We start from the raw sequence: 23503 nt of genomic DNA, 5'->3' as shown, positions 1-23503 counted from the left end.
TGACTGAATGTGACATACAGAGGCTTGCAAAATTATTCCACCCTTTGTCTTTCACCTGTTTTGTTACATTACAATCTTTGTTTACATTTTTTGTAATCCGATTTGTGCGCGAGGCAACAGCACTAAATAGTCTAAGTTGGTGAAGTGAGAAAAATAAAGATCTAAACTACATTATGGATCAAATAACAAGCAATTGCTATGTTCATATGTATTCACCCCTTTTCCTAAGAAGCCCTTAATTTTTTTTGCTGCAATCAATTACCTACATAAATCAAATGCTTGATGACAGGAAGTCCCCCTGTGTGCAATATAAGTGTCCCATGGCCTGTCAGTTTATACCCACCTTTTCTGAAAGGCCACAGAGGCGGAAACACCATTAAGCAAGAGAGACTTATGCAATGCGGCTTGCAGCTGTAATTGCCGCAAAAGGAGGCTCTACAAAGTACTGACTTTAGGGAGGTGAATAGTTATGCACACTGATGTTTTCAGTTATTATTGTCCTATTTGGTGTTTGCTTCACAATAATAAAGAAAAACAAATCTTCACAGTTGTAGACATGCCCTTTACATGTACTGATGCAAACCCTTAAAACAAGTGAAATTCCAGGTTGTGAGGTAGCAAAATATGAAAAAAGCCTAGGGGGTGAATATTTCACAAGCCTCTGTATATGACAAGGATGCTCTTGAATTAAGGTACTGCACATATCTGTATAGTGCACTGTGTAGTATAGCGAGTCATTATACATATACTGTATATTTGTATTTCTGAAGGCTCTCTAACCAGAACATGTTACCTTCTGGTGCCTCTTCTGGTACTTGGTCCTTTGGTTTGGTAGTGGGTTCTGGAGGCTTTTCTTTTTCATCACGAGTTTCCTGATCTGGGGATGAAGAGGGAGGTCGTGCATCCTGCGTTGGTTCTGTGGAGACATATTCCAGGATTATCTCTGACCGGTAAGAATACAACACTATTTAAAATATTAAGAATAAGGAAAAAAGACTTAGGTAATAGTAAATGAAAGGTACATAACAGCAAGTGTCTGTAACATAATCTAAGCTTATTGTCATCCAAGAACCTTAGAAATCTGGGAGACGTAATGGTTACCATATTGGGTGTCAACAGTTTGTATTAGCAATTCTTACAAAAAATATTTGGAAACCTTTGTCTTGACATAGACCTTGATTTGGCAAAAAAGATACTCAGCTATAATGCCAATATAATAGTAGAATTGTTTTCTTTAATTAATGCTGGGTAATTTCTGCGTTAATATTGCAGCCATCCTCCCACTTGACCATAATGACATTGACCATTTAAAAAAAATGAGTGTTAAACATAAGTACGGTAGCTGCACTCTTCCATTAACTTCAAGTCTGTTAAAGCTCCATCCCCATGTACAGAATTCATTGATAAGTATAGGGATAGTTTTACACTGACAGATTTATGGCCTTTTCCATTTGTCTCAATGAGGCTTACACATGGTGTAGGATAAAAAAACAAAACATTCCAACATATGGACCAGGTTTTCCCTCACCGATATTTCTGGAAGAAAAATGCTACATGTGAATTTACATGATATAAATTCATTTTGGATACTTACGGGCACAACTTTCTTCATAGTCTGGGCAGCATTTGCCAAATTTTCCACAGCCAGGGTCACAATCACAATTCTGTCCCCTTATAAACCCCTCATGGCATCGTCCTTTGCATGAGCCGTCTGCATATAAAGCACAGTCAGTCATTAACCAGTTCTCATCATCTCTCTCATATTTCATACCTGGAGAGAGATACTGCGCCCTCCTGTCCTTGGGTCACTGTACTGCTACTTACTATATCTCGTACTCCCTGTGTGGAAGGTAACATGTCCTTTCTTAGTGCCACATTACATGGTAGTCCAGTCTCATCAAAGTTAAAGGAGTTTCCCAACAATAGATGTTTCTCAAGTATCCACAGGATAAGAGATAACTGTGTGATAATGGGTGGGGACCACTGCTAGGACCCCAATCATCACTAACAGTTGTGCCCCTGTGTCTCTGTCGTACATGACTGTAGTGAGAGGCACTTTGAATGGAGCTTGTGCTGCGCGGCTTTATTGTATGTCAATGGGACTCCAAGAGACTGCCGCGGAGGGTAGGCTCCAAGACATTTATTGTCTATCCTGTAAATGGCTGATCTATTTCTGTTGTAGGGAAACCTATTGACATTTCTTCTTTTATAAACTACTTGATATCAAGAACCTACCTGTGTACCAGGTGAAACTGTTCCAGCCGCACCAGAAAATGATCACAGTGCCTGATCGGACCCACAGATATACTCTCACATTAATAGCAGCAGTCCATGGGGCATTATTGCACATTGTAGACAGGAATATTAGTGATGTGGCCACATGCCCTCATATACACTGAGATTTCTGGTGATAATCCACCACAATTGGAAAGCCTGGATGTTGTGTGAAGCCTGGATGTTGTGTGCACGGCCGCTGTCAGAGCCATGTGCATGTTTCTGGGCATTGCCTCATTAGGGTCTAGCAGTCATGTGTGACAGGCACTGATACAAGCTCTGCTTGCAGTTCCATACTGGATCCCAGTGGCTGTTATGTGACTTATTGATTTTCTAATTGAAGGCAATAGATTTCATAGTTGCCAATTGCTTCTGCTCTGCAACAACTGCTCTCTCCCAGAGGATTAGCATTTAAGGTGCAACCATACTTTTAATTAGACTTAGTACAGTAGCTCAACAGTACATGTGAAAATAAGAAACTTTGTAAGTTTTCAGAGAAATCTGCTCCTTTCTCTAGAAAGACTGTTCATTAAGGCTATGTGCACACGTAGCGGAATTCCCGCGGAAGTTACTGTGGGAATTCTGGAATTCCATTCCGCGGGAAAACCGCATTTTAAATTCCCGTGATTTTCCCACGGAAAAACTAGCCATTTGCAAGTGTAATTAGCTTGCAGAATGCTAGCATTTTCCAAGCGATCTGTAGCATCGCTTGGAAAACTGATTGACAGGTTGGTCACACTTGTCAAAGATAGTGTTTGACAAGTGTGACCAACTTTTTACTGTTGAGGCCGCCTATGCAGCATCAGTAGTAAAAAGAGCTAATGTTAAAAATAATAAAAAAAATCATGATTTTCTCACCTTCTGACGTCCCGCGCAGCGTTCCCGATCATCGCGATGCTCCTGGCAGGTCCCGTTCCCAGTGATGCATTGCAACAATGACCTTTGATGACGTCGCGGTCTTGCGATACTGTAGTGGTCTCGCGATACCGCTACGTCATCACAAGTCCTTGCCGCAAGGTATTACTGGGAACGGGAGTTGGTGAGAGCATCGGTAAGGCTGCGCAGGACGCCGGAAGGTGAATATAACCCGATTTTTTATTTTAATTCTATTTTTTACAGGGATATGGTACCCAGAGCCCGGAGGACAGTCTCCTCTCCTCCACCTCCTGGGTACCATCCGCAAATGTTCTGCTTACTTTTCGCATGGTGGGCACAGCCACAAGCAGAATGTAAGCAGAACAATGCATTCCTATGTGGGCGAAAACGCCGCGATTCCGCAAAATTAATGAGCATGCTGCATATTTTTCCGCGATGCGATTCCGCTGCGGGAAAATCCGCAGCATTAGTACAGCATTGCGGAATCCCATAGGATTGCATGGGATGCTGTTTTTTTGCGTTTTCGCAGCAAAATCGAGCGTTAAAAACCGCCACGAAAACGCAAAAAAACTGCAATGTGTGAATGCAGCCTAATTCTCTAAATTCCCACTTCACAGGTAAAATCCATCTTCACTGAAAGCAGACTTTCCCATGACTAAGATGAGAGATTGCACCTAATGCTGATTCTATGTAGATGGAGGAGGAGATGCTAGCGGCAAAATTGTATCTGTAGTAACTGTCATCTCCTATCTCAGTAATGTAGCATTGTGTCTTCACTGAACACAGACTTCACCCCGAATTGAGAATTTTGAGAATGACTGCTCAGTCCTGGTGAGAAAAAAGCAGATGTCTGTGATGAGATACATTACATAGTACCTTACTTTCCCATGTATTATTGATTCATGAAATAAAAATTAAAACAACTGCTACTCTTTAAAGTATACAGTGCCTGTCATTTCAAGATCATCTGTCGGCATAGTTTTTACCTCCTGTATGCTCATTTTCTAACCATCAGTTTTATTTGATCCCAGCTCTAGTGTATGGAGAAGCTAGCTGCTATTATTCCACTTATAGAAGACTCAAGGATCATATCTTGTTTCCTAGCCCTCTGTAACTCACTCTAAATGTCAGAAGCATGGAGGACATCATACAGCAGTACTGAGCAATGCAGCTGTGAATACAGCTCTGCTCTGAGCTACTAGAAACTGCCGTATTGTCTGTCTCTTTGATCTTTCTAAGCCGAGCAGCTCCTCCCTACTCCTACCCCTGCATCTCCATAACCTTCTATAGGCTGCAGCATGTAGCATGATCCTTCTGTGTCCAGACTTTTGTATAGAGGTTTCATTGTAGAGACATTGATTTAGAGAGAACAATTAGTGTAGAAGAAGGTGGGGCAGAAACTACAAATTGGAAAAGAGGCATTTTATGTGTTATATATTATAAAGTTTGTTTTTTTTCACTAATGCTATTGAGTTATGAAAAAGTGAAGAATAGTCAATTTTAAATAGTTCTACTTGCTGCTAGAAGTTTTGGAGGGCTGTCAGCACCAAATATTATCTATTATTATTGGGAAATTGTCCTACAGAGAGAGAGAGTCCCCACATAGTTAGCTCTACCAAACTGAACCTTCCTTGGCTAAACTTTGGATAGAAATAGAAAAGCTTTACCTAGCCCCTCAACAACCTAATTAACTTTTATAGACTAATCCAAAGCAATTCTCCTGTTCACATGTTTTTAGGGCCTATGTCCTTCACCACAGAAATTTGGTGACTCTGTTGTAAAAGCTTTCTGGTCTCCTCTCTTCGTTCCCTCCTATCACGCCTTCTACTTTTCAGTAGTCTAACCTCTAATATGAACAGAATTTGGGTGCAGAACTGTGGAATAAATGGCCTCAATAATAAAAAATAATAATATCACAAGTTACTAAGCTGTTCCTGCATATTCTAACAGCAGTCCACTGCCCTATAGTTAAATGGAGGAAGCAGACTGCCGCCCCACCAGCTCTACTGAATCTCTACTCCAAGATCGAAGTGGACAGGGGTCTAGAAAACCTTACAGCTTTAATAAACTAAACATTAATCTATTCTGTTTTACCTACATGAGATGCTTCTTGGATTATCCATCAATTGTGAAATACTGTGCGTATTCTAAATTCTAGTTTACCGAGTACCGTAGGAGGACCTCTCTCCTTATTTCCCTAGTTTACTACCCCAGTGTAAGTTTTCTTGTCTTTATGATTTTGAAAACTACAGTTTTATAATTGCTTATTATATAGCTAGATGTAGTATTCCAGCTAGTAAATTCATATCAGTGGTTTGAATATTAATGTATAGGATTATTGGCTCTTGTTGTTCCATTTTTTCCTAATGTAATTGTATGGCTACGATGTGTTTGTAAATCTGTTAAGCATTGATGTGTACCTTAGATGTTTGCGAACGGACAACTGCTTGTCAGTTTACGTAGTTTCAGTTAAAGGAAACCTGTCAGGTCCCCCAAGTTCTCCAATCCAGTACATACAGTTGTGCTCAAAAGTTTACATACCCTGGCAGAATTTTTGCTTCCTTGGCCTTTTTTCAGACATTATGAATGATAACACCAAAACTTTTTCTTCACTAATGGTTAATGGTTGAGTGAAGCCATTTATTGTCAAACTACTGTTTTTCTCTTTTTATATCATAATGACAACCCAAATCATCTAAATTACTCTGATCAAAAGTTTACATACCCCATTTCTTAATACAGTGTATTGCCCCCTCTGGCATCAATGACAGCTTGAAGTCTTTTGTGGTAGTTGTGGACAAGGTTCTTAATTTTCTCAAATGGTAAAACTGCCCACTCTTCTTGGCAAAAAGCCTCCAGTTCCTGTAAATTCCTGGGCTCTCTAGCATGAACTGTGCGCTTGAGATCTCCCCAGAGTGGCTCAATGATATTGAGATCAGGAGACTGAGATGGCCACTCCAGAACCTTCACTTTGTTCTGCTGTAACCAATGACAGGTCGAATTGGCCTTGTGCTTTGGATTGTTGTCATGTTGGAACGTCCAAGTACGTCCCATTTGCAGCTTCTGGGCTGATGATTGCAAATTTCCCTCCAGTATTTGCTGATGACGTGCTGCATTCATCTTTCCTTCAAATCTAAGTTTCCTGTGCCTCTGTAGGTCACACATCCCCAAAGCATCAGCGATCCACCTCCGTACTTTACAGTAGGAATGGTGTTCCTTTCATCATAGGCCTTGTTGACATCTCTCCAAAAGTAATGTTTATGGTTGTGGCCAAAAAGTTCAATTTTTGTCTCATCACTCCAAATTACCTCATTCTAGAAGTTCTGAGGCTTATCTATGTGCTGTCTTGCGCATTGCAAGCAAGATACTTTGTGGCATTTGCGCAGTAATGGCTTTCTTCTGGTGACTCGACCATGCAGCCCATTTTTCAAATGCCTCCTTATTGTGCATCTTGAAGCAGCCACACCGTTAGTTTTCAGAGAGTCCAGTATTTCAGCTGATGTTACTTGTGGGTTTTTCTTTGCATCTCGAACAATTTTCCTGGCAATTGTGGATGAAATTTTTGTTGGTCTACCTGACCGTGGTTTTGTTTTTACAAAGCCCCTAATTTTTCATTTGTTAATCACAGTTTGAATGCTGCCGACTGGCATTAACAATTCCTTGGAAATCTTTTTGTATCCGTTTCCTGTTTTATACAGTTCAACTACCTTTTCCCGTAGATCTGTTGACAATTCTTTTGTTTTCCCCATGACTCACAATCCAGAAACATCAGTGGCTGGATAAAAGATGCAAGAGTCTGTCTGGATCTCAGAAACTCACTCAGCTTTTAGGCACGCACACAGATTACAAGCAAACAGGTCACAGGTGACGATGTTACCTTTAGTAGCCATTCAAACCCATTGGTGACAGCTTCTGTGCATGTTATAAGGCCAAAATCATCAGGATATGTAAATATGTAAAAATGTAACATTTCAATAGCAATATATTTACTTTCGAACCTTAAAGTTGTCAATCTCTGCTTATCACATAATTCTAGTGAGTCTAATGACTTTCCTTTTATGTGATATATGGGCCATAGTGAAGTAATATAAATGTGACATTTAATAGTCCTGTATGCTGAGTTCCTGTCCTGTAACAAAGATGTCAGCTGCTTCTACAATTTCTTCCTAGTAATCTTATGGGGACACACCCTATTGAACTGTTACTGAGCTGCAGGCAATCACGCTGCATGTTAACCTTGTGGGTTACCTGATGTGCAAACTGTCTTGAAGTCCTGACAACATTCCATATAAGACATACAGGTATAATCACAATGGCATGGGTCCGATCGTGTGTACCCTTGACCACATCTCCCAACACAGCTTGATTGACCTATAATTAAACACAGACATTGTCTATTACCGCAAACCAAGATGATTTACTAAGAGGTTATGTTGAATCCGAAACCTTTATTTCTTATTAAAATGGTTTTATGTGAACTGAAAATTGGTAAATTGGAGTATGAACTGTAGGGCATGGGAATACAAATACTTGAAAATCATCCATGATATTTATAGGTCACATTGGTAGAAATAATTTTGATTACAAATGTATTCTTCACATTTTTGAAAGAAAGATAAAAAAAAAACGCTAAATTGATTTCATTCATTTCAGTCTGTATGCTGTGTGTTTAGATGTTATAAGTACAACCGGGTCAGAAAAAAATCCTGCTAGTAATAGATGAATGTAAATTTAAGATGATCAGACACCCAGGAAATATCCACTAATGGATTATTAAACCATGCAATGCAGCAACATCTGTATGTTAAAGGGTCACAGTAATGTCTATGACCCCTTCACGATTTGACATATGTTTAAATAGCATGTTGTGTCCCTGACTTTGATGTGGGCTGTACACTGTTTCCTATGTACACTGTGCATAGGCAGAGAGCTGCCAATCAGTGGTGGAGGTGTGGTTATACAGAGCTCATAAATATGGAAGACTACATGGCAGCAGGTTTACTAGTTCCCTACTGATAATCTCCTGCTGATAAAAGAGTGATTTTAATTAAAACTTGAGCAAAGAGCCTAAAAATTGATGCATCATAGGAATCAGAGATTCTGACCCTATATTTTGCTGCTTTCAGACTAGGTGCCAAAAACCTGGTGACAAATTCATTTTAAAATAGAGGAATCATAAAAAAGATAAAATGGCTTTTGCGTATGTTTGTTTGTATTATGTGCTGACTTGCTTTTTTTAACCCTTAGTGGTTATTATCTACATAATGTTGCTACTCATTATATTTTATTTTAATCCATTACATTTGTTGAATTCATGGCTGAAGATGAGAATAAAGAAATACTTGCTTTATGAATGGGAATGGATCATTGTCATTTGAGGACCACTTAGATATATGTGAGCTGGAACGGAAAAAGATTGCAATTACTTACCTGCATAGGTCTGACTACTGCTATTCTCTCTTCTCAGTGAAATGGTTAATGCAGCAATGAATGTACAGTACCGTTCAAAAGTTTAGGGTCACTTAGAAATTTCCTTATTATTGAAAGAAAAGCACAGTTTTTTCCAATGAAGCTAACATTAAATGATTCAGAAATACACTCTATACATTGTTAATGTGGTAAATGACTATTCTAGCTGCAAACGTCTGGATTGTTATGCAATACGTTCAAAGGTGTATAGAGGCCCATTTCCAACAACCATCACTCCAGTGTTCTTATGGCATTTTGTGTTTGCTAACTGTGTAAGAAGGCTAATGGATGGTTACAATACTCTTGAAAACCCTTGTTCAAGAATGTTAGCACAGCTGAGATGCAGAACAACTGAAAATATGCTAGAAGAGTGTCTGACGCCATCTGTCAAGCATGGTGGAGGTAATGTGATGGTCTGGGGTTGCTTTGGTGCTGGTAAAGTGGGAGATTTATACAAGGTAAAAGGGATTTTGAATAAGAAAAGCTATCACTCCATTTTGCAACGCCATGCCATACCCTGTAGACAGCGCTTGATTGGAGCCAATTTCATCCTACAACAGGACAATGACCCAAAGCACATCTCCAAATTATGCAAGGGAAGAAGCAGGCAGCTGGTATTCTATCTGTAATGGAGTGGCCAGCGCAGTCACCAGATCTCAACCCCATTGAGCTGTTGTGGGAGCAGCTTGACCGTATGGTACGCAAAAAGCGCCCATCAAGCCAAATCAACTTGTGGGAGGGGCTTCTGGAAGCATGGGGTGAAATTTCTCCAGATTACCTCAGCAAATTAACTGCTAGAATTCCAAAGGTCTGCAATGTTGTAATTGCTACAAAGGGAGCATTCTTTGACGAAAGGAAAGTTTGAAGGAGAAAATTAATATTTCAAATAAAAATCTTTTTTTCGAACCTTGTCAATGTCTGGACTAGATTTAAAATTCATTTGGCAACTCATTTGATTAATAAAAGTATGAGTTTTCATGGAAAACACAAAATTGTCTGGGTGACCCCAAACTTTTGAACGGCAGTATACAAGGAGAAATCCAAAAGAAACAGAAACCACATCCTGGATGGTGGTGGGTTTGTAGTACTGTTTTTTGTCTCTAGATGAGTGTTCAGTTGTTCACAAAACAATTCTGAATCAGTATGCCAGCGACATTGTTGGGGAAGGTTGTCTTTGGCTTCAGTAGTTTTTTTTCCAATAAGTTTTTCAATTTTTTGCCTATTTTTTCTTTTTTTTTTATTGCTATTATAATCGACCACCTAAACTGAAGAAAATGTGATGAAAAAAGTCATGAAGCTATGTGGACCACTGATGAACTGGTGAATTTTAACAGAGGACTAGTGTGTGAAAAGAGTTACAGCAAAATCCATGCCTGGCCTGCTCACCCCTGACCAGGACCCAATAGACTGGCTGCATATGGGGAGTACTCAGAAGGAGACTGAAGTTTCAGAATGTACAAATAAGTACATGATTTTTATAGATCAATTCGGGTTTCTTTTGGGTACTGTTAGGGTTAGCAGATCACACTGAATATAAAAGATGGTAAAGTGCGATCGCAACCTGGGGTCCACCGTGCGATGATGGGAAACCGCAGCTATGGAATAATGGCAGAGCAAAGCTGCGAGCAAGCACCGTAAACACACCAAGGTAAATGTCACTCAGTGTGAACAGGGTGCGAAACACCTGACTCTGTTACTTCACAGAGCGTTATAAGAAGAGGAAGCACTCAAGACTATACCCTGTTGGACATCACAGGACTATAGTGGTAATGACGCTAGTGGGGGTCTCTTTAGCTACCCCCCAGGGAAGTCTAGGCTGGTGGTTGTGCTCGCTCTGACACACGGCTGTGCTAGCTGCACATGCGACTTAGGACGCTCGGTGTCAGATGCTGAGCCAAGTGGGAGTTCCCACCCTACACTGCCTGCCTAGACATGCACTCGCAGTGCTAGTAGAAGCACACGTGCACACAGGGTGGTAATGTATCCAGCAACACACCATACACCATGCTCTAGGGAACCTTTTATATGTTCCTGTTCAAGTCCAGTCAGACAGGACCTTGCTTGTGGACCAATCCAGAACTGCCACGTCACCCAAGCAGATGACGACCGACCACCAATGAGAGGTCGTCACCTCACTAGCATGCTCAGTAGGGTGATTTCTGGACTTAGCCTCTGGAACGTCTGTTTGCCGCTGCCTGTTGATAGTTACTATAGCTTTGGCTGGAGAATCAGCAGTAACCAAGCAAACAGCGCAAGTCTGAGCAAGACGCTGAGGCCAATGTCTTTGCTAAGCAGCTCCCACAGCAGCTGAAGCGGAATGGGAGACTGCAGAGGCAGACAAAGCTTGGAATCTACCCTGTGCAGAGGGAGAATCCTGGCACCTAACAGGTACTCCTCCCCCCCAGTAACAATCATTTTGCCCCCTAGTAATGATCATTTACCACTTCATAGCAGCAAAGTGATGTGTGTATCAGACATCACAAAATAGGGAAAGGATTTAGCAACTTATTGAAAAAAAGTGAAACAACTTTTCCTTACAACGTCGATTGGCATGCTGATTCACAACTCTGCACTACAAGTGCAATGTCTCCAGAAAACAATTCCTCTTTCTTTTGGGTACCTCTGCATAAAGTAAAATGTGTGGTTTTAGAACACATGAAAATATAGGCAGATATTTAGTATTCATATCATTACATACCTGCTAAACAAGGGAGGACACTTAAGGCCAATGTCACCTGTGCAGGACGTGTGTCTGGGTCCCCTTCTCCCACACATACATGCACACATACAGTATATGAAATATGCTTCTACACATGCACAAATACATTAGGCCCACAAATATATAAAATGACTTTCATTTTATTTACATATTTTTTCTGAATGAATGCAAAAAAAAAAACAATGTGTTAATGAGAAAAGTAGCTGTATGCTGCAAGGTTTGTAATTTAACTCTTTAGTGACCAATGTTTCAAATCTGACTTCTCAATTTATGTGGTAATAAATCTAAAATGCTTTTACACATCCCAATGAAGCTAAGGTTGATTTTTTGTGACAGATGGTTCTTTATACTAGTGCTAAATTTAAGTAAATATTTTCTGCATTTATTTATAAAAATATTGAAAATTTTATGACAATTTCAAACAATTAGCAATGTTTAAATTGTGAGTGTTTTAACCCTTAAACCAAGTAATCCTACTATATAAAAATGTTATTATTATCATTATTATTTATTTATATAGCACCATAGGATTTTATGAGTTGTCCCAGGCCAAGGGTATAGATTGAGAAGAGAAGGGGTCCTAGGACAGAGCCTTGAGGGACATCGCATGCTCCAGTCCCAGTCCCAGAGTCTCTCGCAAGTGAGTATGAGCCCGTAGTGTGGGAGTATGAAACGCTAAATGTGCGGTTGGTAAGGTATGAGGAGATCCAGGATAGGGCAAGGTCTTTGACACCAAAGTTAGAAAGGATCTATACTAAGAGTCAGTGGTCAACTGTGTTGAAGGCAGAGTACAGGTCTAGAAGCAGGAGTATAGAGAATTGTCTGTTAGCTTTGGATGAAAGTAAGTCATTAGTAAGTTTGGTAAGGGCAGTCTCAGTGGAATGGTGGGGACGGAAACCATATTGTAGGTGGTTGAAGAGCAAGTTAGATGCAAGGTGAGAGGAAAGTTCAGTGTGGATGTGGTGCTCAAGGCGTTTGGAAGCAAATGGGAGCAAAGATATGGGACGATAGCTGGACATGGCGCTCGGGTCAAGGGATGGCTTTTTGAGGATAGGTGTGATTGCGGCATGTTTGAAAGCAGAACGGAAGGTACCAAAAGTTAGTGATAGGTTGAAGAGTTAGTTAGGGATGGGATTAGTGTAGTGGTGAGGTTGGGGAGGAGGTGGGATGGGATTGGGTAAAGTGCACAAGTGGTGAGGTGTGATTTGGAGAAGAGATGAGCAAGCTCTCCTTCAGTAATTTTGTAGAGGGAAGTTATGGGGTTAGGGCATTGGTCTGGCATACAAAGGGATTGTGGTGGTTGGATAGCAAAGACTTGCCTTGTTTGGTCTATCTTAATTGTGAAGTCTGTGGCAAAGTCCTCGGCAGATATTAGGGAAGTCGGAGGGGGCAGTGGTGGGCGGAGGAGGGAGGTAAAAGTGTTGAACAACTGTTTAGGGTTGTGTGATAAGAAAGAAAAAAGAATGTAAAGTAGATCTGTTTAGCAGAGGTGAGAACTGATTTGAATGCGAGTGTTGCATGTTTGAATGAGGTGAAGTCGTCTTGCGAGTGCGTTTTCTTCCAACGCTGCTCTGCAATTCTGGATACTTGCTGAAGCTTTTTAGTGATGTGATTTTTAGTGATTTAGTGCCAGGGTTGTCTATTGATTTGCCACACTCTGCTATGCATGACAGGGGCGGCCGCGTCGATGGCTGATGCAAGAGTGGCATTGTAGAAGTTAGTGGCAGTGTCTGTGTCATGGAATGAAGATATGGTGGACAGTGGTAGAATAGAGTTAGAGAGTGTGTGTGTCTAGATGTGCGAGGTTTCTGCGGGGTTGCGCGTGTTGCTAGACATGGGTGACAGGTGAGGAGGACAGGGATGAAAAAGTGAGTAGATTGAGGGAGAGGGATGGTGGTGAATTTAGACAGAGAGCAGAGACGGGTGAAGACCAGGTCCATCTATGTGGGTGGCTGAGGAGGACCACTGGGTAAGTCCAAAAGATGAAGTGAGCGACAGGAGTTTGGTGGCTGCTGACTGGTGGGTGTCGATGGGGATACTGAAGTCACCCATGATGATGCTGGGAATGTCAGCATTGAGGAAGTGAAGAAGCCAGGTGGAGAAATGGTCAATAAAGGCAGTGGTCGGGCCCAGAGGTCGGTATATGACAGCCACTTGGAGGTTGGAGGGGGAGTAGATGCGGACAGAGTGGACTTCAAAAGAGGGGAGGGTAGAGGTGGGATTGGGTTAATGGTACAGTTGGAAGAAAGAAGAATGCCCACTCCTCCACCATGTCTGTTGCCAGGGCAAGGAGTGTGGCTGAAGTGGAGGCCGCCGTAACATAGCATAGCAGGGGAGACTGTGTCGGAGGGTGTCATCCTTGTTTCGATGAGGCCCAGGAGGAAAGGTTACGAGAGGTAAAGAGGTCGTGAATCACGTGGAGTTTATTGCAGACAGAGCAGGTATTCCAGAGTGATCCAGAGAGAGGGAGCGATAGAAGGGGGTTATAATGGGAGGTATGAGATGTGGGGGGTCCAGGATTGGGAGATATGTCACCAGCAGTGAGGAGAAGCAGAAAGAGCGAGAGCAGGTGGGAGGAGAGTGGGCGGCTTGTTTTGTGTTTTATTAGGAGAGACCTGAGGTTGAGGAACAGGTCAGGTGGGGAGGCAAGAGAGAAGGAGAGATTATTACTTGGTTAGCGGATGCTGGGGTTTGTGGATAGCGAAGGAGAGTGAGGAGTAATGGAGTCAAAACTGTTAGAGCGTATGTCAGCATGATGAGAGTATGTGTGGAGGAAGGAGAAAGAAATTTAATACATTTAATAACAGTGGTTAGTCGCACCTTCTGTTCACTTCTGGCTCATTTATGGCATATTTCTGCTGTATCCTTACAGAGCCATCCTTATGTATCCAGACCATGGTCAGACAGACTTGCGAGTCTGCATTTATAGCAAACTAAGTGCACATGAAATAGGCCAAGTGTGATCAAGAGGGAGGGGCAGCAGGAAGACTGACCACAGGCACAGGAGGGGATTAATTAGAAGGGAAAATGCAAATGGAAATAGTCAGATCCAAATGGAAAGATAAAGTCAACTGTGTGTTAGCATCAAGGAATTAAGGTGAGAAAACATGCAGGGGAGAAATAAAAACCAGTAATGACAGACAGATCAGATACAGGGTGAGTGGGGTCAGGAAAGATGGGTGATGGTATTGCAGCCAGCAGACATAACAGTAATGGCAGACAATGTTAAATACCATATCCTATATGTCTATTTTATGTCAGCATCATTATTCAAATAATAAAAAGTTGTCTGTCACTTCCAAACAGAAAACAGGTGCAAAATAAGATTAGCAATCTTTATACATAACTAACATAGAAAGTAGCACTCTGTAGCACTGTAGTATGACAACATGAAATATATGAAATTTGATTTGCATTACTGCTCTAGATAGGAAAAAAAGGAGATACTTATCAGGATCATACCTACCCATATCTCCTAGAAGACAATTCACATTAGATAGGTTCCCAGCAACAGGAGAACACCTTGTCAATGGCTGCTGGGCTTCCATGAATTGGCCAAATTATGTGCTAAGAATCTCCATTTTCTTATTATCTAGAGCAGGAATGCTGTTCTCAAATTCTATTCTCTCTATTCTATTTTCAAAATTCTCTAATGCACAGAAGTGCAAACTGAGGCACCTCTAGTTCTAGTATTTCTGACCCCGATGCCAACATGTGCCTGCAAACAGAATTACAGAATTATACTGCAGATTTACTGTACAGATCAGCATTCAATCCTGACTTGTTTTTTTTGCAAATCAAGAGATGATGGGAGTGATGGCTTTGGATCTTGATGATCCGCATTCTTTATGATTCACTACACAGACACATTTCACAATTTCACATCTCCACCAGACTGACTCCAGATCAAACAAACCATCACTCCCATCACTTCTCCATTCATAAAAAAAACATCAAAACTTAGTGTTATAAGCTTGGCTTATCTAGAGGAGACATCACCCCGTCAATCACACATGTCCTGTTGTATCATCTTCTAAATTTAAATTTTGTGCTCTTCTCTTAGTAATTCAATTGTAAACCTGCCTGATAAAGAAGTCTCTGTGTTCTGAGAGCTGCAAATATTATGTTTCTTGGTAGCCTATAATGGTATCACGCCTCAATGCTTGTGTCTTATAGGGCATAAAACTATTTACATAGATGTTTCTGGCTAACATGGTACCACAAGATAATTTTAATCATGTTTATGTTTTGCATTTATTTAGAAAAAATATCTGAAATTGTACAGAAATTCTGTAAAAATAGCAATTTTCAAACTTTGAAAGTTTATACCCTTAAACCAGATCATATCGTGCTAGGATGTTAGAAGACTTACACACATGGTCAAAATTGTTGGTACCCCTCGTTTAATGACAGAAAAACCCACAATGGTCACAGAAATAACTTGAATCTGACAAAACTGATAATAAATCAAAAATCTATGAAAATGAACAAATGAAAGTCAGACATTGCTTTTCAACCATGCTTCCACAGAATTTAAAAAAAAAAATAAAACTCATGACATAGGCCTGACAGAAATGATGGTACCCTTAACTTAATATTTTGTTGCACAACCTTTTGAGGCAATCATTGCAATCAAATGATTCCCGTAACTGTCAATGAGACTTCTGCACCTCTCAACATGTATTTTGGCCTCAAGAGTAAACTGCTCCAGTTGTCTCGTGTTTGAAGGTTGCCTTTTCCATGTTTCACCTCTTTCTAAAGATGCTCAATAGGATGTGGGTCATAGAAGGCCACTTCAGAACAGTGCAATGTTTTCCTCTTAGCCATTCTTGGGTGTTTTTAGCTGTGTGTTTTGGGTCATTATCCTGTTGCTAGACCCATGACCTGGGACTGAAACCAAGCTTTCTGACACTGGGCAGCACATTTGTCTCTAGAATCCCTTGATAGTCTTGAGATTTAATTGTACCCTGCACAGATTCTAGACACTCTGTCCCAGGTGCAGCAAAGCAGCCTAAGAACATAATAGAGCCTCCTCCATGTTTCACAGTAGGGACAGTGTTTTTTTTCTTGATAGGCTTCATTTTTCTGTCTGTTAGCATAGAGCTAATGTGCCTTGCCATAAGTTCCATCTCTTTCTCTTCTGTCCATGCGGTATTCTACCAGAAGCTTTGTGGCTTGTCAACATGTAGTTTGGCAAATTCCACTCTGGCTTTTTTATGATTTTTTTTCAACTATGGTGTCCTCATTGGTCATCTCCCATGAAGTCCACTTTGGCTCATACAATGACCGATAGTGCGACCAGACACTGATGTTCCTTGAGCTTGAAGTTCACCTTTAATCTGTTTAGAAGTTTTTCTGGGCTCTTTTGCTACCATTCTTATTATCCTCACAAACTGAATGCCAAAAAATAAATAAATTGGTGGCACAAGGAATGTATAGTAAAATATTACAGTTTTATTTGCAAACAAATCATATTACTTAAAAACATCCTAGTGTATAAATAATGCCTCAAAAAACTAGAGATCGCATGCAACTGGAATGAACAAAACACTACATTATTAAAGATAAATGCTTAATGGTACATTTGATATCCATACTATACTCATGTTAGACAAATAGGACAACTATTACCCGAGATCCATAATAATATTTGTGCCAAAATAGCATCCACTTATACTAGCAAGTAGAGTTGAGCATGCACTTTCTGGCCATTTCTGGCCAAGTCATATAGGAACAAAAAGTATTAGAAATGTAATCATTAGCCATTGTAGTAGCTTAGTTCAGAAACACATATAGGTCATTATATTGACATATATTATCATTACTATTTATGGAGTCTTTCTCTCTTGGAGATCCACTCTTCCACCTCTGCCGGGTTCTGAAAGAAAATTACTCTCTCACCATCCAGGACGCTAAGCCTGGCAGGGTATGCCATTGAGTAAATTACATTAGCACTTTTAAGACGTTTCTTGACTGATGTAAATGAGGCTCCGCTCCTGCAAATCTGCTGTGAAATCCGGGAACAACATCACAGTAGTGTTATCATGTTTGATTACTTGGGCCTTTCGTGCCAGTTGCAGGATATAGTCTCTGTCCTTCCAGTTAAGAAATTTGGCCAGCAGGGGTCTAGGAGGGGATTCGGTTTCCCAGGTACCCGGTGTGCCCTCTCCACCACGTAAGCAGCAGAAAAGGTGGCGTCCGGAAACAGAGTACAGATCCATCTTTCCACAAAATCACTCGGGCTATTTCCTTCAGCCCTTTCCAGCATGGGGGAGGGCACTATAAGTGTTGCCGGCGATTTGTGAGTGGGGGAGAAGGAGATAACAAAAGATGGCATCAGCCACATGTAGCAAGCTAGGGGGAGGAGGCTACAGCCCGTTCTTATCTGTTCCCCGGGGACAGTAAAGGATCCAGCACCCAGACCTTCACACAGCTCGTTCCTCCTGCACTGACCTATGGTGTTTTTCGGTTAGAAGGACTAATATGTATGCATTCGTATTATCTGTCTCCTTGATTTGTCATGTGCAACTGTAATCACAGCAACATCAAGCTGCTTGGAGACGGTTTTATAACTTTTACCTTTAACATGTTTGTCTATACTTTTCTTTCTAATCTCCTGAGACAACTCTTTCCTTCGCTTCCTCTGGTCCATGTTGGGTGTGATACACACCATGTCACCAAACAGCACAGTGAGTATCTGTAGCCCTATATACAGGCTACAGGCACACTCACTGATTCCAAGATTTCTAGACACCTGTGATGCTAACTAGTGGACACACATTGATTTAGCATGTCCCTTTTGTCACATTATTTTCAGGAGTACCGTCATTTCTGTCCAGGCCTATTTCATGAGTTTTATTTTAAATTCTGTGGAAGCATGGTTGAAAAGCAATGTCTGACTTTCAATTGTTCCTTTTCATATATTTTTGATTTATTATTACTTTTGTCAAATTCAAGTTATTTATGTGTCTTATGTGGGTTTTTCTGTCATTAAACGAGGGGTGCCAACAATTTTGACCACATGTGTAAAAGTTTTAGAGACATATTTACTGTTAGGCGCTGGGATTTTCCTGCTGCACAGGATAGATCCTAAGCCTTGTCGGGTGCAGCAGTCTGCCATTCAGGCTTGGCCACTGGGATGACTGCTCAGCACAGATTCCGGACCCAGCGCCTTGCCCAAGCTCATGCTGCATGTGTAGTTGCTGCTGGCTCTCCAGCTAAGCCTATGGTGACTACTGGTATACACGTACAGCGTTGTGCTCTGGAGACTAAGGCCGGATTTCACCCTACTGAGCATGTCCGTGATGTGGCCCCCTCTCTTTGGTGCTCGGACGTCAGCTGCTCTGGTGAGGTGGCAGCTTCTGATTGGTCCACAGGCAAGGTCCTGTCTGACTGGACTTGAGCTAAAGGTATAAAAGGCTCTTAATGGCGCACACCTGTGCGCTAGTATCATGCTTATTTGCTGTGTGTGCAGGTGGGACAGCTACCACCCTGTGTGCACATGTGCCGCTAATAGCACTGCGAGTGTGTTTCTAGCAGGCAGTGTAGGGTGGGAACTCCTGCACCGGGCGTCCTTGGGTGCGGGCTCAAAAGCTAGCGTGTGTCAGAGCAGGTTCAATCACCAGTGTAGTGGGGGGTGAGGTATAGGTCCCCCACTGGCGTAAATCCCTCTATGCCCCTGTGACGTTTAACAAGGCATAGCTTAGAGTGCTGTCAGTTTCCGCACTGCTCTATGGAGAAACAGAATCAGGCACTTTGCACTCTGTTCAAACCGGGTGATGTTTAACTTGGTGTGTTTATGGTGCTTACTCACGGCTACGCGCTGCCATTGTCCTCTAGCTGCGGTTTCGCCATCATTGCACGATGGACCCTGGGTTGTGAACGCACCTAATTATAATTTATGTTTGGTGTGTTCCTGCCAATCCTAACATGTAGTTTAGAAGTGATTTTTAGGGGCTTTTATATTGGAATCTCCCATAAGTAACACTATTTTGAAAATTACACCCTTCAATGTATTCAAAACAGCAATCAAAATGTTTGTTAACTCTTCATATACCTCACAGAAATTGGTGCAAAATGGAATGAATGAAATTAAAAATTTAAATTTTTCCACTAAGATGTTGCGTTAGCTGCTCCAAGATTTTCATTTTCACAAAGGGTAATAGGAAAAAATAGATTCCACAATTTCCTACATATGCATTGATAACCTTTATGTTGTGACATCTGTTTGTGCAGATGACAATGATTGAAAGGAAAAGAACACTGTATTTTTTTGCAGCACAAATTTGTCTAGAAGTAGTTTGCATATGCCACGTTGCATTTGCAGAGTCCCTGAGAAGACAGAAATTCCCCTTAGGTGCCCAATATTTTGAAACTAGATAGCTCAAGAAATTCATCCAGGAGTAAAATGAGCATTCTGATCCCACAGGTGTTATACAGAATTTTATAACCTTGTGTTCAGAGTTGCTTTTTAAGATCACTCACTTGAACCATACCACTTTTCAAGAGCTTTTGAGCAAGACATGGATCCCCTCTATTTTTCTTTTGGCAGATGAAAGACTAAAATGGGGTTTTAAGAGTTAAAGCTAGATTCACATTTATTATGTGCTTTACGTTCAGCACTTCATACAGTGAGTCCTTCTGGAAATACTCAATATATTGAGATGGATGGGAACTCAATATGACAGTGTTTGGCCTCTATTCTGGTGGTGTCTTGTCTTTTATAGACATGCACCAAGCTGCAGTCGACCACTTCTGAGGATGTCTAAAAAGACAGAGTCCAAAGTGAGTCCATATCACTTATTAGGCCGGAGTCACACTAATTATTAGTCAAAGACATATAAACAACTAAATGAAATGAAATGGTTTACTGTATGTAAATCATGTGTCATTTCTGTGTCGGGTTTTGTAATGATTTTACAGAAGCCGGCAACTGATTTAGCAGCTATTCTGCTATGTAGAACTCTATGAAATATAAATATATATATATATGTGTGTCTCAATGACATGTGTATATATATATACAGTTGTGGCCAAAAGTATTGACATCCCTGCAATTCTGTCAGATAATACTCAGTTTCTTCCTGAAAATGATTGCAAACACAAATTCTTTGGTATTATTATCTTCATTTAATTTGTTTTAAATGAAAAAACACAAAAATAATTGTCCTAAAGCCAATTTTGATATAATTCCACACCAAACGTAAAAAAGAGGGTGGACAAAAATATTGGCACTGTTCGAAAAATCATGTGATGCTCCTCTAATTTGTGTAATTAACAGCACCTGTAACTTACCTGTGGCACCTAACAGGTGTTGGCAATAACTAAATCACACTTGCAGCCAGTTGACATGGATTAAAGTTGACTCAACCTCTGTCCTGTGTCCTTGTGTGTACCACATTGAGCATGGAGAAAAGAAAGAAGACCAAAGAACTGTCTGAGGACTTGAGAAACCAAATTGTGAGGAAGCATGAGCAATCTCAAGGCTACAAGTCCATCTCCAAAGACCTGAATGTTCCTGTGTCTACCGTGCACAGTGTCATCAAGAAGTTTAAAGCCCATGGCACTGTGGCTAACCTCCCTAGATGTGGACGGAAAAGAAAAATTGACAAGAGATTTCAACGCAAGATTGTGCGGATGCTGGATAAAGAACCTCGACTAACATCCAAACAAGTTCAAGCTGCCCTGCAGTCCGAGGGTACAACACTGTCAACCCCTACTATCCGCCGGCGTCTGAATGAAAAGGGACTGTATGGTAGGAGACTGACCCAGAAAGACCCCACTTCTTACCCCGAGACATAAAAAAGCAAGGCTGGAGTTTGCCAAAACTTACCTGAAAAAGCCTAAAACGTTTTTGAAGAATGTTCTCTGGTCAGATGAGACAAAAGTAGAGCTTTTTGGGCAAAGGCATCAACATAGAGCTTACAGGAGAAAAAAAGAGGCATTCAAAGAAAAGAACACGGTCCCTACAGTCAAACATGGCGGAGGTTCCATGATGTTTTGGGTTTGCTTTGCTGCCTCTGGCACTGGACTGCTTGGCCGTGTGCATGGCATTATGAAGTCAGAAGACTACCAACAAATTTTGCAGCATAATGTAGGGCCCAGTGTGAGAAAGATGGGTCTCCCTCAGAGGTCATGGGTCTTCCAGGAGGACAATGACCCAAAACACACTTCAAAAAGCACTAGAAAATGGTTTGAGAGAAAGCACTGGAGACTTCTAAGGTGGCCAGCAATGAGTCCAGACCTGAATTCCATAGAACACCTGTGGAGAGATCTAAAAATGGCAGTTTGGAGAAGGCACCCTTCAAATATCAGGGACCTAGAGCAGTTTGCCAAAGAAGAATGGTCTAAAATTCCAGCAGAGCATTGTAAGAAACTCATTGATGGTTACCGGAAGCGGTTGGTCGCAGTTATTTTGGCTAAAGGTTGTGCAACCAAGTATTAGGCTGAGGGTTCCAAGACTTTTGTCTGGCCCATTTTTGGAGTTTTGTGTGAAATGATCAATGTTTTGCTTTTTGCTTCATTCTCTTTTGTGTTTTTTCATTTAACACAAATTAAATGAAGATAATACCAAAGAATTTGTGTTTGCAATCATTTTCAGGAAGAAACTGAGTATTATCTGACAGAATTGCAGGGGTGTCAATACTTTTGGCCACAACTGTATATATATATATATATATATATTCTATGTGTCTATAGCTATTCTTTCTATTCTTTATTAAACATGTCAGTGTGATTTTACTGTATCACAAAATGAATTGCCTGCTTTTGATAAAGGACACCTGTGCGTATTTCTTGCAAGTCACAAGTCTGGTCCGCGTGTAATCCGTACTTTTCTCGCCCCCATAGACTTGCACTGGTGTATTACGGGCGTAATACACTGACAATCGCAGCATGCTGTGATTTTCTCAGCCCATATAATACGGCCGAGAAAAAAAATCGGCTGATGGGAGTTGCCCCATAGATTAACATTGGTCAGAGTGCAATGCGATTTTTTTTCTTGCATAGCACTCATCCATATTTCTCGCTAGTGTGACTCCAGCCTAAGAGGGATCCTTCACAGAGTCAGACTAGGATCCACAGATTGTTGGGGAAGAATGGAGCTGGGTAACAAAATTATTAAGAACTGTTCAAAGCAGCAAACCTTTTGAAAAGTGGTAATTTACTCTCATTTTTTTATCTTTTTTCACTGGTTCTATGTATGATATTTATTAGTTCTATGCATCATGTCTTTTTCTGTTTCTTGGCTCTTAAACTAATAATTGAGGGTAAAATATTTCCTTGCAGTAAAATGAACATATTAATAAAGTTGTAAGCCATGCCTATCTTCAATTAAACCTCCATAAATAAACTGTCTGGAAAACATCAGATGCCTGATTTTTTTAAGAGAACTGCTGTCTTTTATGGACATTACAAAGCATGAAAGCTGGATAATGCCTAAGTAAATGAACCACATTCCTAATTACAGAGCATTTCTTGACCCCTATTACAAACAGATATAGAAAATTCAAAATTTCAAATAAGGTCTTTCATGTATGAGGATACAAATTATAGAAGACCTATCATTTATAGAAAATACATAAGATGGGAAAAGATGAAATTCTAAGACTTTTCTCAAATATTTATCATTAGCAAAAAAAGATTATTTTGCTCTGTTTTCCAAGGATGCAGGCTATACTTTCATTTTATAAATCAGTAGGAATACGGCACTCCTGGATAAGATGGAGCCCAGATCGGGTCCTAACCCAAATCCATGAATAGAAAGAATCTGGCACTCGAGTGGGGATATGGTGAAATCAGGTGAAAAATGTGTTACCTGGTCCTAACTGTGTGTATAATACGTGACATTTTGGTCTCACAAAGACCTTTATCAAACATACCCACTGACGGTCCTTCAGACTACATTGGAAAACATCCTTCAAATGGACATAAATCAACATGTGTCCAACTAATAACTAAGGGCACTTCACATAATAGTAACAAACTATCCCGTGTATATGAACACAGGACTAAGAAGAGATCCCAAAATGAATAAAAACAATTTTATTGCATGCTTTTATTAAAAAATACAACATAAATATAAAAAGCGAAATGCCGTATATGGGGACTCAAGAGCTCACCTTTACACTAATCCTAATAGGACAAATCAGCAGTCCACAAATATAA

General features: G+C 40.7%; 1 protein-coding gene across 1 annotated transcript in view; it reads right to left on the bottom strand.

Moving 5' to 3' along the window:
• PRG4 (proteoglycan 4) overlaps nt 1-23503 on the bottom strand; it is a 208474-nt gene that overhangs the window by 160688 nt on the left and 24283 nt on the right. Inside the window, exons 2-4 of the mRNA XM_073582914.1 lie at nt 7399-7521; nt 1595-1711; nt 794-916 (exon numbers count right to left, since the gene is read on the bottom strand). Coding sequence (XP_073439015.1) covers nt 794-916; nt 1595-1711; nt 7399-7521 — 363 coding nt within the window. The remainder of the gene's footprint in view (nt 1-793; nt 917-1594; nt 1712-7398; nt 7522-23503) is intronic.

The sequence above is a fragment of the Dendrobates tinctorius genome, unplaced genomic scaffold, assembly GCF_039654945.1.
Source record: "Dendrobates tinctorius isolate UK_male_01 unplaced genomic scaffold, ASM3965494v1 ptg000074l, whole genome shotgun sequence".
Taxonomy (NCBI): domain Eukaryota; kingdom Metazoa; phylum Chordata; class Amphibia; order Anura; family Dendrobatidae; genus Dendrobates; species Dendrobates tinctorius.
This window is presented reverse-complemented; position numbering and strand designations above follow the sequence as displayed.